General features: G+C 48.5%; 2 protein-coding genes across 3 annotated transcripts in view; both read right to left on the bottom strand.

The window, feature by feature from the left end:
* Window positions 1-839, bottom strand: part of UBE2V1 (ubiquitin conjugating enzyme E2 V1) — a 32,316-nt gene extending 31,477 nt beyond the window's left edge. The window contains exon 1 of one of the 2 annotated variants that reach the window (XM_003252925.4): window positions 757-839. In XM_003252925.4, coding sequence (XP_003252973.1) covers window positions 757-778 — 22 coding nt within the window. In that variant the 5' untranslated portion in view covers window positions 779-839. The remainder of the gene's footprint in view (window positions 1-756) is intronic. The other variant, XM_012511874.2, reaches the window with a different exon arrangement.
* A 10,793-nt stretch (window positions 840-11,632) lies between these two features.
* Window positions 11,633-13,891, bottom strand: part of LOC100594969 (transmembrane protein 189) — a 29,848-nt gene continuing 27,589 nt past the window's right edge. Inside the window, exon 6 of the mRNA XM_003252927.4 lies at window positions 11,633-13,051. Coding sequence (XP_003252975.2) covers window positions 12,930-13,051 — 122 coding nt within the window. The 3' untranslated portion in view covers window positions 11,633-12,929. The remainder of the gene's footprint in view (window positions 13,052-13,891) is intronic.

The following is a 13,891-nucleotide window of genomic DNA, read 5'->3' as shown; positions in this document are numbered from 1 at the left end:
CCTAACTTGGAGCAATCCATCTGTATCCTCGAATAGGAGACTGGTAATGATGGGGTCATTTCACTATCACCGCTATTAGGTCCCTCTGGCATCTGAATCCTTTTCCCCCCCTCTCACTTATGCGGAGATCCCTTTCATTCTCCCCAAAAGCAGCCGCTCCAAGGCTCCTCCTTTCTAGTCAACATAGCTATTTCCTCAGCTAACTCCATCTCTAAAACTAACGCTGGAGCCGTCCCCTCAACCGATAGGGGATCCTCTCAAGTCACCCCCTCAGGATCCCGTTTCTTCCATCCAGCCTGAGGGGCTTCTCTGATGTCCACTCCAGACATCCCAAGGCCCCCCTCAGCCGCACCCCTGGCACCCAGTATGGGACTTCCATCCGCTATGGGGCGCCTCCTCTAGGGGACCCCTAGATTGCCCCTTAAGAGTCGCCAGCCCCGGTATCCTCAGGAGTGCCTCGGGGCTCGCTCGTCGCCCACTCCGGCTCCCCCAGACAGCGCAGCGGGGCCCTCACGTCTCCCGGGGGAGCCTCAGGGCCTCGCCGCGCCGCCCACAGGCCCCTCAGCCCCCCGCCCGTGCTTCCGGCCACCGCCTGCTCCTCCTCCCCCGGTCAGGCCGCGCCGGTGGCTGCCGCGGAGCCCAGCGGACAGAGGCGGCGCGGGGACCCTGGCCCCGCTGCAGGAGCCTTTGAGGGTCCCCGGCCCACGGCCCAAGCCCATGCCCCCTCGGCCGGCCGGGCCCGGCGCCCCCGCTCACCCGAGCCCGTGGTGGCTGCCATCTTGCGTCGCTGTTGCTTGAAGGCCGGCCCCTTCTTCACCCCCCAACCCGTCCCCTGGCCCTGATGCGCAGGCGCGCGCGCACGCACATACGCCGCCGCTGACGCCAGCTCCGGAGACCTGCACTACCCGTGGCCGGGGAGGCTCTTTTCCTTCCCTTTTAGAGAAAGGAAATATCTGCGTGCTCGAGGGCCCAGCAACCTGCAAGTCCCCCCACATCGGGTGCGAGGGAGGTTGTGATGTGCTTAGTGAGAAGGGCAGGGGTGACTAGGCTTGGGAAGGCGCGATTGTGAAAGAAAAAGAAAAGATAGCTTCAAACAAAAGCGCCGAATTCGCTTGGGGCTTTTTCCTGTCTAGTTCCTATCTAGATCCTCACCACATCTCCGCAAGGTCAGAATTAATGTGAAAAATGCAGCCGAGAGTGATCAAGCGATTTATCTAAACTCACCTGTTAAGTGGCAGAGACAGGCAGGATTTTAACCTACATGTTCAAATTTTTTGAATCATCACTCTCCAGGTCAGATGATCTGGCTTCTAGGATTGATGCTCCCCAGCCAGAGAAGGCTTGGAGTGGGTGCAGCTAAATGATTTAGGGGCATTAAGGTGGCAGGGAAAACATTTGCTAACCATCTACCCAATTCATTCATTCATGCATTCATTCATTCATTCATTCAACCAAACAAACATTAAGCACCTACTATATACCAGACACTGTGCTAGGCGCTGGGGATGGATAGACATCTCTGAAGAAGCAAATCCCTGCTTTCAGGGGCTTACATTCTAGTCGTAGACAGCAAGTAAATAAACAAGAAACTATAATTCTGATAGGGTAGAGATAAACCAAGAAAAGGGCAGCAGAGGATGGTCAGAAAGGGCCTTCTAAGGTGGTCATATTTCAACAGAGACCGTAACAATGAGGAGGTAGAGGGAACAGCTTGTGCAAAGGCCCTCGGGAAATATTTTTGCAAATAAATAAACCCAAGAAGTTACTCCTCCTTTATTATAAATTGTCTGAGAAGCCCTTATATGGATGTAGACACTGAGGCTGAGAGAGGTGAAGGGACTGGCTTAAGGTCACAGAGCAAAATACTGGCAGAAGGACCAGGACTCTAAACATAGAGGGACAAGGAAGCTGGAAGCCCTCACCCAGCACATCCAATTCATCACCTTTGTCTGACAGCAATGCCTACTCTGCATCTCTCCGCTCCATTCACTTCTCCACTCAGGGAAAGCTGCCTTTATCTCCCACTTGGAAGACTCCAGCAGCTTCCATTCTCTCCCCTATGGTCCATTCTCCATATGGACCAACATCTGCTCAAAACACCCTCCAGCTAAAGCCTTCAGTGGCTCCCCATTCCCTCTGGATAAAATACAAACTTTACAAGTTGAGTGACCATAGAATTATCACCTAATGAAGACACTCATCAGATTAAAAGGGTACCTATTATAATCTCACCAGGACAAGTGGAAACCAGGGCTCTCCAGGGCAAAGCAGGATGCCTGGACACCCTGTGCACAAGGCTCTGCACCCAAGGCAGGGACGAGGATGGGGTGGTCAGATTTAATGGGGCTTTCACTCAGGTCCTGACTCTGCGCTTGCACAGCGCTGCAGGTGAGTGACTCCTTAAAATCTGCACCCTAGGGCAGGGCATGGTGGCTCATGCCTGTAATCCCAGCACTTTGGGAGGCTGAGGTGGGCGGATCACCTGAGGTCAGGAGTTCGAGACCAGCCTGGTCAACATGGTGAAACCTCGTCTCTACTAAAAATACAAAAATTAGTGGGGCGTGGTAGCATGCGCCTATAATCCCAGCTACTCGGGAGGCTGAGGCAGGAGAATCAAGTGAACCCGGGAGGCAGAGGTTGCAGTGAGCCAAGATCGCGCCATTGCATTCCAGCCTGGGCAACACAGAGAGATTCGGTCTCAAAAAAAAAAAAAAAAAAAAAAAAATCTGCACCCTAGGTACCCCACTTGCCTCACCATAGCCTTGGCACAGCCTGCGCCTCTGAGACTTTCTGTACCTCTGCGGCGACACTGGCCCTTTGCAAGCCTCCTGGAACACATGCCCTCTCCTACTTCAGGGGCTTTGCCTGTGCTGTTCCCACTCTTCAGTTCTCAGATCCAGCACCATCCCCTCAGGGAAGCCTTCCTCGATTCCTCCAACCACATCAAATTCAGCTATAATTAGCTCTCAAAGTGCCAGCACTGGCTACAGGTGAAGCAACTTGACTTTTCGTGTATCACGTGATACAAGTTTGCTTTGGGGAGCACAGAAAATACTTGCCCTGGACTTGGGGGTCACTGTAAAGCATCAGTAGCAAGTAGAAGCATTTGGGTTCCTAAGGTGGACTCACCTTTGCAGTGAAATTTTCTAGGTTCAAGTCTTCATCACTCAGTTTGCTTTGTGACTTCAGGTAAGACGCTTGAACCTCTCCTGGCATCAGTTTCCCCTTCTATAAGGATAGTAGTATCAACCTCATAGGATTGCTGTGGAGATAAAATGCTTTCCTAAAACCCCTTGGCACAGGGAGGAGGAAGGGACACTAGAAGAGTTGATAATTACCAAGCCGTTACATCCAGCTTTTAATCCTCACAACTCGATGCAGCAACTCCTGTGAATATCCCCATTTTTAGAGATGAGAAAACGGAGACTCAGAGCTAACAGGTGGAGGATGAGGATTAAAACACAAGCCTTTTATCTATGGTGCCGTAAATGTTTACTCGCATGGATTCCTTGGCTCTTGTAGGAAACTTCTTGCAAGTAAAATTGACAATAATAATTCCCGTGCAGAGCTCATCGCAGGAAGAGGTTAAGCGGGACAGCCCGGGGCATGCTGGTTGTTGTAGTCTAGCGTTGGCGCGGTGCCTGGTGGGAGTTGTAGTACGTCCCGCCCACACGCTCCCTCGAAGAGGTTCTGCCCCATTCCTGGACGCCAGAGCCGGTCCCCAGAGCAGGATTCCTTCCGGCGCCTGCGCCTGATCACCGCTCTGCGCTTGAGCTGATAAACTCAGCTGATGGGATAAGAGTCTTGTTTTATCGGATTTGGGGGAAGATTAAAATGGTTAATAGAACTGGAGAATTTAGAAGAGGGCTTGGCACTAAGTGCAATATAAGTATTAGCTGCTATTATTACTTAATCCTCAATGAACCTTGCAAAGTAGCAATCAACCTTGCAAAGTAGCTGTTACCATTTCCATTTGTGAGATGAGAAAACTGAGACTTAGAGGAGTTAGATGGCTTTTCCAAGGTCACACAACAAGGAAGGAGTAAAATCAGTTTTGGAATCCAGTTCTCTTTACCCTGTGTCACCCGCTGGCTCTTCTGTGATGAGGGAGGTGGAGCCTGGGAGGTTTTGAGCTAAATGTGGGCAGGTTTGCCATTTTACAAAGTGCATCGTGCTGCCATGAGGAGACAGGGCAAGGACACCCAATTGGGCAGTAGCAATATTGGTAGCAGGGAACCCAGAGTGAAAGTGTGTTGGGCACTGTTTACCGCCAGTCCAGTCGCCATGTCCCCACACGGCGGGGTGGGTGTTTGGAAACTTTCCCTCCCCTCATAAAAGCTGAAGAGAAGGTTGGGCGCCCTGGCTCACACCTGTAATCCCAACACTTTGGGAGGCGGAGGCGGGCGGATCACCTGAGGTCAAGAGTTCGAGACCAGCCTGGCCAACATGGCAAAACCCCATCTTTACTGAAAATACAAAATTAGCCGAGCTTGGTGGCTCAGGCCTGTAATCCCAGCTACCGGGGAGGCTGAGGCACGAGAATCGCTTGAACCTGGGAGGCAGAGGTTGCAGTGAGCCAAGATCGTGCCATTGCACTCCAGTCTGAGCGACAGAGCGAGACTGCCTCAAACAAACAAAAACGCTGAAGAAAAAGCCTATTTTTGTCCCCTTTCCTCCTTCCTACAATATGAGGTTGTAATGGTTAGAACTAGAATCCTGAGTGATGTGGCTGAGCTGCTGAAGGAATCGTGAGGCTGCCCACCTGCAGACATCTGAAGACATGAGATAATGTGCCTGTTGCTTAAGTTGTTCTTAAAGGTAGGTTTTTGTTACCTACCACCAAAAAACATACCTAATAGATACAGGAAGCTGATGCAGTGGTTCAGTTGAGAGGCATATAGAACTGACTATTCCACAATGTCCATTCATGAACTCTGTTTTCACGTGGGAAAACACTAGGGCTGGTTTGGAATCTCTGGGATGTAAAAGGCATGAGTAGTTTGAAAAAGTATATCTGAAAGGTGAAAAAACAAAAATTATATAATGTTATCCACAACCTTCATATTTCCTATTTATAGTTCAGGAAAACCCCCAACCTCGTGCTATAGTTTTTGTAACATAAGCTACAGAAAGTAAAGCTGACAAACTGTTGACAGGAAGGGCTGTGGACTTGCAGAAGACAGAGAGGAGAAGGATGTGTGGTTAACAGAGTGTGTGATGAGGCCGGGCATGGTGGCTCACACCTGTAATTCCAGCACTTAGGGAGGCCAAGGCGGGTGGATCACCTGAGGTCAGGAATTCGAGACCAGCCTGGCCAACATGATGAAACCCCGTCTCTACTGAAAATAGAAAAATTAGCCAAGCGTGGTGGCTCATGCCTGTAATCCCAGCTACCCGGGAGGCTGAGGCAGGAGAATCACTTGAGCCTGGGAGGCAGAGGTTGCTGCAGCATTGCACTCCAGGCTGGGCAACAAAGCGAAACTCCATCTAAAAACAAACAAACAGGATGTGTGATACATTTGCTAGTGAAATTCTATGGCATTTATGTGGAGTCATGGCTCCCTGAGGTGTGTCTAGCCATAGCGCTGAGACATCTTATTTAATGTTTGATGTAGTTTCTGAAATATATGGTCAAAAAGTGGTGGGGATGGGTGGGCAGGGGGTCTTGGTGCACTTCATTAACTCACTCTATCAATGGACATCTAAGTTTTTTCCACTGGCTTCTTCTGATACAATTTTTGTAATGTCTTAATTTTGTATTATATGTTACTTTTGTGGTCAAGGAAAAAGGAATGAAAACCGGGGCTTGGGGCAGGGAGGTGGGGGGACAAAAAGGATGTTTCCTTAACTTATAAAGAGCCCTTGAAACTCATTAAGAAAAAATAACTCAAAGATGACAGTTATAGCAAATATTTATTGAGCATTTGCCATATTCCAGGAACATAGTATTTTGCATATAATAATGTATTTAATCTTCACACCTATCCTATGAGGTAGGTACCATTATTATTCTCATTTTGCAGATGAGGAAACTGAGACACAGAACGGTTAAGTAACTTGCCCAAAGTCACAAGCTTGTAAGTGACAGAACTGGGATTTGAACCCTACACTCTTAACCACTACTACCCTGCCTTCCAAGAAAAATAGGAAAAGGACATGAACAGATGAGGAAATGCAAATGCATTTTAAACTCACAGTAAGATACCCAATCTCACAAAACATTGTATTTCAGTGATTCGAAGCTATACGTTTTTACTTTTTTTTTTTGAGACAGAGTCTTGCTGTGTCGCCCAGGCTGGAGTTCAGTGGTGCGATCTCAGTTCACTGCAACCTCTGCCTCCTGGGTTCAAGCAATTCTCCTGCCTCAGCCTCCCAAGTAGCTGGGACTACAGGTGCACGCCACCACATCCAGCTAATTATTTTTTTTTAATTTTTGGTAGAGATGGGGTTTCACTATGTTGGCCAGGCTGGTCTTGAATTCCTGACCTCGTGGTCCGCCCAAAGTGCTGGGATTACAGGCGTGAGCCACCGCGCCCAGCCACATTTTTACATGTGAACATCTGAAATCAGGATGCATCTTAGAATCAGTGACATCTTAGAATCAATGAAATACAGTAAGAGAAATGCAAATTAAAACCACCTATCAGATTGGCAAAGAACAAAGCATTTGATAACATGCTGTGTTGGCAAGGGTGTGAGGAAACAGGGACTCTGAAAACGTGTGAACTTAAACCAGCATGGCCTCTGTAAGACAATTTGGTATGCACTATCAAAATTTAAAACACACTCGTGGTTCAAGCCTGTAATCCCAGCACTTTGGGAGGCTGAGGCAGGAGGATTACTTGAGCACAGGAGTTTGAGACCAGTCTGGGCAACAAAGCAAGACCCCCATCTCTAAAAATAATAAAAAAAATTAGCTCAGCATGGTGGCATGCACCCGTAGTCCCAACTACTTGGGATGGGAGGCTGAGGGAGGATAGCTTGAGCCCAGGAGGCAGAGGCTGCAGTGAGCTGGAATTGCACCACTGCACTCTAGCCCAGGTAATAGAGCAAGACTTTGTCTCAAAAAAAAAAAAAAAATTCAAGTCCATTCCATCCTGAAGGTGGAACACTATGCAGCTGTAAAAAATAATAACGTTTTGTGAACATTAATGATAACTATCTCCAAAATATATTGTGAAAAAAGGCAAGGTGCAGAACTGTGTGCATAATATCCTACATATTGTGTGAAAAGGAGTGGGGCAGACATACCCCTCTGCCTACATAAGGCATTGCAAGTGTCTTGTCAAAATGATGGCCTCTAAGGAGAGGAACTGAGTACCTGAGGGAACATGAATGGGGAGCAATTTACCCTTCACTCTAGACTAGGGAGAGGCTGGTAACTTTTCTCTGTAAAGAGCCAGATCATAAACATTTTAGGCTGTGTAGACCATGTGGTCTCCGATGCAACTATTCAACTCTGCTGCTGCAGTGCAAAAGCAGCCTCGGACAATATGTAAATGAGGGGCATGGCTGTGTGCCAATTCAGATTTACAAACTGGAATTTGAATTTTCTGTGTTAGGAAATATTGTTCCCCCTCCCCCAGCCATTTAAAAAATGCTCGTGGCTGACATGGTGGCTCACACCTGTAATCCCAGTGCTTCAGGAGGTTGAGGTGGGAGGATCACTTGAGGCCAGGAGTTTGAGACCACCCTGGGCAACATAGCGAGACCCCATCTCTACAAAAAAAAAAAAATTAGCTGGATGTGGTGGTGTCCATCTGTAGTCCTAGCTACTCAGGAGGCTGATGGTGGGAGGATCACTTGAGCCCAGGAGTTTGAAGTTACAGTGAGCTGTGATTGTGCCACTGCACTCCAGCCTGGACAACAGAGCAAGACCCTGTCTCTAAAAAACAAACAAACAAACAACCCACAAAAGCTTCTGAGCTATAGAAAAGCAAGTGGCTGGATTTGGCCCACTGTCCAGGGTCAGCTTATCCATACTCTAGCCCCGTTTATATTATTTGATATGAGCCACTGCACCCGGCATGATTCTTATCCTTTACCTATGCAAACATTACCTATTGCTTATATAGCAATATATATATATATTGCTATATATATATATACACCCATATATATATACCCATATATATACCCATATATATATACCCATATATATACCCATATATATATATACCCATATATATATATCCATATATATATATCCATATATATATCCATATATATATATATCCATATATATATATCCATATATATATATATCCATATATATATATATCCATATATATATCCATATATATATATATATATATATATATATATATCCATATATATATATACCCATATATATATATATACCCATTGTATATATATATGGGTAGCTTGAAAAATATTTTTGGTTTATCAAAAGAGGGTTGGCTGGGCGTGGTGGTTCATGCCTATAATCCCAGCACTTAGGAAGGCCAAGGTGGGCCGATTGCTTGAGCTCAGGAGTTCGAGACCAGCCTGGGCAACATGGTGAAACCCCGTCTCTACAAAAAATACAAAAAGAAACTAGCTGGGGGTGGTGGCACATGTCTGTCGTTCCACTATTCAAGAGGCTGAAATGGCAGGATTGCTTGGGCCTGGGAGGTTAAGGCTGCAGTGAGCGCAGATCATGCCACTGTGCTCCAGCCTGGGTGACAGAGCAAGACCCCGTCTCAAGGAAAAAAAAAAAGGCGGGGTGATGGAGTTGCAGTTAGGGGCAGGCGCCCTAAGGTGTGTGCCCAGGCCCCTTCTAAAGAACAGTGAGCACAGAGGAGTATGCAAGTTCACTACAGCTCCCCCGGTGGAGCTGGAAACCCATGTTTGCCCTGCATGCCACTACCCTGTGCCACCACCGGATAGCAGCACATGCCCACCTAAAACCAAGCCATCCCACAGCAGCTGGGAGGGAGGCTGCAGGCAGTTGGCCTATGTACTCATTTTGTTTTGCCCACAGTACGTTTTAAACACGGAGCCAGCATTTTTAAAGTTTAGATTTCTGGCTCCTGTTTAACCAGCTGCTGTGAGTAGCAGCTGCCCTTTAGGCCTGATGTCTCCAGGTCATCCGAGTTCCCAGCGTCAGCGGCCCTTTCTCAGGCATGCTGCAGTTGCCTCATAGTGGACACATTTCTCGCCTGCCACCTGTCTCACTTCCCTCTCCACAATGGGAGCATTAAAGCACAGGGGCTTTGGGTCAGACGCTGGCTCAAATCCTGATTCTGCCACCTACCAGCTGTGTGACCTTGGGCAGATTACATGACCTCTGTGCCTCAGTTTCCCCATCTGCAAATGGTGCAAAGTGTACCCACTTCTCAGAGCTGCAGGGACTGCTTGACAGGACCCATGCCAGAGCTCTCTGCACAGTCTGGCACAAAGTTAAGTGCTCCGTAATGTTAAGTACCATTTTTCCCTGTCTGGCCCTCATAGGCACTTGTTTGCAAGTCCCTGATCTCACAAGTGGCCCCAACACTCTCAGACCCAATGCAGCACACCTTCTGGTTTTGAGAAGGATTTTTTTCCAGCCCCCAGAATTCAGAAGTGAAATGGTCTGAGTCTGAGGCCTGCTCTACCCTTACTACCTGTGGGACCTTGGGGGAGTCACTTTACCTCTCTGGACTCAGGCTGAGGGTTTTTTTTCCGTCGGCTCCAGGGGAACTGACAGATTGGTGGGGCCTGGAAACCAACACCACAGTCATGCGGCTACTCCTATGGCCTCTAAAGAATTTAGCTGCCTGTCCCATCCAGCATTGACTTCTTTTTGTAGTAATGCCTTAGGAAGAGGTGATCACAACCCTGCAAATCCAGATGGACATTTTTCAGCCCTGGGCAACCAGAGCATTTCACCCCACTGGCCAATGTGATTGGTTCAGGGGTGGGCACATGACCCAGTCCAGGCCAATGAGAGCCTGCCCTGGGACTTCCACTGCAACTACTGGGAATGCACTTTCCACTGAGATTGCTGAGCTGGTCTAGTAAGTCTCAACCCAGAAAAACAGAGCTTAGAGAGACCACGTTTTGATGAATCATGTGAGCCCCTGGGTCCTGCCAAACCTTAACTCAGAACACCTGTAGACTTTTCTGTTTTATGAGCTAATACAATTATTTTAGCTGTTTGCTTTAAATTTCTGTCATTTATGAGTTGTCGAATTCTAATACCCTTCCTTGTGTGGTCCCCTCAGGCATAGTCACAAATCAAAAGTCTAGTGGGCAAAGGAAAATGGCATTATGGGTCACATCTTAAAAAATAAACGTCATGACTGGGCGCAGTGGCTCATGCCTGTAATCCCAACACTTTGGGAGGCCAAGGTGGGTGGATCACCTGAGGTCAAGAGTTCGAGACCAGCCTGGCCAACATGCTGAAACCCCATCTCTACTAAAAATACAAAAATTAGCCAGGCATGGTGGTGGGCGCCTGTAATCCCAGCTACTCAGAAATGTCATTATCTGTGACTGCTCTGGAGTCTCCTGGGCATTTCCCTGTCCCCAACAGGCTTTCTTTTTTCTGGCTAATATTGCAGAAACTATCTAGCCTAGACTAGCTATTGACTATGTCTGTAGCATTCACTACAGAGTCACGGTACCTAGTTCACAGGAGATGCCTTATAATTACTTATTCAACCAATAAATAAGTTACTAATTTGTCTATAATGTCCTGACTTGGTGCAGTGGCTCATACCTAAAATTCCAGCACTTTGGAAGGCCAAGGCGGATCACTTGAGGCCAGGAGTTCAAGACCAACCTGGACAACATAGTGAGACCCTATTTCTTAATAATAATAAAAAAAAAATAGCCAAGCCAGGTGTGGTGGCATGTGCTAGTCTCAGCCACTCAGGAGGAAAGTTTGTGTCTAGGAGTTCAAGGTTGCTGTGAGCTATTACACCTCTGTACTTTAGCCTGGGTGACAGAGCATGAACCTGTCTCTAAAAAAATAGTAATAAATACAAATAAATAAAATGACCAGCAGCTCCCCACTCATCTCAGCCTGAGTGTCTGTATACCAAGTCCATGTTTTCCCAACCTTGTCTTCCATTTTTCCTTAGCTCACTCTAGTCCAGCCACAGTGGCTGCCTCACCATCTCTTAAAATCCCAAGCTTGTTCTTTTTTTTTTTTTCTCTGAGCCAAGTCTCGCTCTTATCCCCCAGGTTTGAGTGCAATGGCTAGATCTCAGCTCACTGCAACCTCCACCTCCCTGGTTCGAATGATTCTCCTGCCTCTGCCTCTCAAGTAGCTGGGATAAAGTCGTCTGCCACCACGCCCGGCTAATTTTTGTATATTTTAGTAGAGACAGGGCTTCACCATGTTGGCCAGGCTGGTCTAGAACTCCTGACCTCAGGTGATCTGTCTGCCTCAGCCTTCCAAAGTGCTGGGATTACAGGCGTGAGTGAGCCACTACGTGCGGCCCCAAGCTTGTTCTTGCCTCAGGGCCTGTGTACTTGCTGTCCCATGAGGAGGCCTCTTCCCTCACTTCTTTCGTGTCTGACCTCCTCTCCTCCTCCAGGTCTCAGCTCAGAGGCCCTTCATGACCACTCTGCCAAAGCAGCACCAAACCTGCTTTTCCACTGTGGTTCTGTCCTGTTTGATTTTCTTCACAAATCACCACCTGAATTTCCATGTGCACGTATTTGTTTATTGACTCTTTCCCCAGGAGGTCAGCTCCACCAGGACAGGTCTTTGTTGGTTCTTTCATTGCTGTACCTGTGTACAGGACAGAGCCTGGCACACACCAGGTGCCGGTGAATATTTGCTGAAGGAAGTCACAAATAGGGATCAGCCATCATTACTTTATCATCATGATCAACAGGAAAGACCACTGTCCTCACCCAATCCCCTCCAAAAGGCTTTGGAGCAGAGGTCAACATTAATTCACTGTCTCAGGTGACAGCTCTCATCCTGAGGCCAGGGTTGTGGGGAGCTGGGAATGGGGCGAGAGTGGGGCCTCACGTCCAAGGTTCCTTGATACTCCCCACCCCACCCAGCCAGGAAACACCACAAGGCAGCCAAGGTTAAGTAGACTCTTGCTGCTTTGTTATAAATATATTATGTACATCCAAAACATGACATTAAAATATTACTCCGTGTTACAGAAAAGATATTAAGGCTTTCTATTATTTACATTAAACAAGCAAGCACCTTTAAAAAAAAAAAAAACAAAAAAGTCCTACTCTTCCTTCTCTGACATACTCTGGCCAGAGGGGATACTGTGTCCTCTTCCAAATGACCAAGACCCTCTGCAGGGGCTGTGCCCTGTGAAGACATCCTGGTATTGGAAACATCAGCTCTGGCAGGGTGGGGGCAGCAGAGAAGTAGGGGTCTAGACTTGAGCAGGAGGTTCCAGCCTCTTCTGGCCGGCTACCCTCAGACCCCTGCTGAGCTTCACCATCCTTGGGGGACAGGCTAGGCTGAAGGTGGTGGCTGGGGCTGCCCACCTGCCCAGCCTTCCGGGGTCAGTATGCAGGGCCGTGGCAGAACAATGCTCCGCGATGCTTAGGTGTGCCTGGGGGCTCCCCAGACCACTGGGGCCAGACAAGAAGGGAGAGAGGCAACTCAGTGGCCCCAACGCCAGCCACACTGAAGGGGCGCCCAGCAGGGCAGGGACGGCAGGCGTGCAGGGAGTGGGTAAACCTCCTCTCACCAGGGGAGGCTGGCAGAGTCAGGCTTGCAGACAGAGCAGCTCAGGTGGCTGAGGAGGGGCCGAGGAAAAAAAAAAAAAACAAAAAAAGGAAATGAAAAATCAGTGGCTCAAGTATTCTGTGTCATGAGGGGTGGGCTGGGGGTACCTGGGCCCAGCCCAGGAGATGTCCTCTCCATCTGGAGGGGCCAGCTCAAAGAGGCTGGAATTTGGCAGATGGCTTCGGTTTGGGGGCTAGGGAAGGTTGGCAACCAGGTAGCAGGCTTGGAGAAGTTATTTGATCTTCTGGGCCCATTTCATGTCATCTGCCCGAGGCTTCTCGCCCGTCAGGCCCTGGATGAGGTCCTCCAGGCGTCGCCAGAAGCCTATCTTCTCCAGAGGGTAGTTGAGCCAGCCTGCAGTAGAAATGGCAGCGGGAGGTTGAATGGGAGAGAGTAGTCAAGGGGACATTGGGAGAGAGCTGACCTTCACTGGGCTGGAGGGGCCCAATGAGGAGTGAGTCAGTACAGGATAGGACACAGGGACCGGCCAAGGAACTGGAAGTGGGGGCCTCCCACCAATGGGCCTGGGGCCACTCAGGCCTCCAACCCCCATATTCATCTACTTTCTTACTACATACCAGGCACTTACTTATATTTGAGCACTTACTATATACCAGGCACTGTGATGGCCTTATCACTCAGCTCAAACGCTACCTCTGCCAGGAAGCCTTCCCTGATCATCCACTTAGGCAGCACCCCAGGTTTCTCACATTACCCTTTATTTATTTATTCATTCATTCATTCATTCATTCATTCATTTTGAGACAGAGTCTCACTCTGTGGCCAGGCTGGAGTGCAGAGGGGCGATCTCGGCTCACTGCAACCTCCACCTCCCCGGTTCAAGCGACCCTCCTGCCTCAGTGTGACTGAGACTACAGGTGCACACCACCATGCCCAGCTAATTTTTGTATTTTTAGTAGAGACTGGGTTTCACCATGTTGGCCAGAATGGTCTCGATCTCTTGACCTCGTGATCCGCCTGCCTCGGCCTCCCAAAGTGCTGGGATTACAGGCATGAGCCACTGCGCCTGGCTCTATTTATAATTTTTTTAATGCAGATGGGGTCTTGTCTTATATAGGCTGGTCTTGAACTCCTGGGCTCAAGCAATCCTCTCGCTTTGGCCTCCTAAAGTGCTGGGATTACAGGCGTGAACCATGACAGGCCACCCTCTTTCATTTCTTTATAGCCTTTATG

The sequence above is a fragment of the Nomascus leucogenys genome, chromosome 13 (genome assembly GCF_006542625.1).
Source record: "Nomascus leucogenys isolate Asia chromosome 13, Asia_NLE_v1, whole genome shotgun sequence".
Classification (NCBI taxonomy): Eukaryota; Metazoa; Chordata; class Mammalia; order Primates; family Hylobatidae; genus Nomascus; species Nomascus leucogenys.
This window is presented reverse-complemented; position numbering and strand designations above follow the sequence as displayed.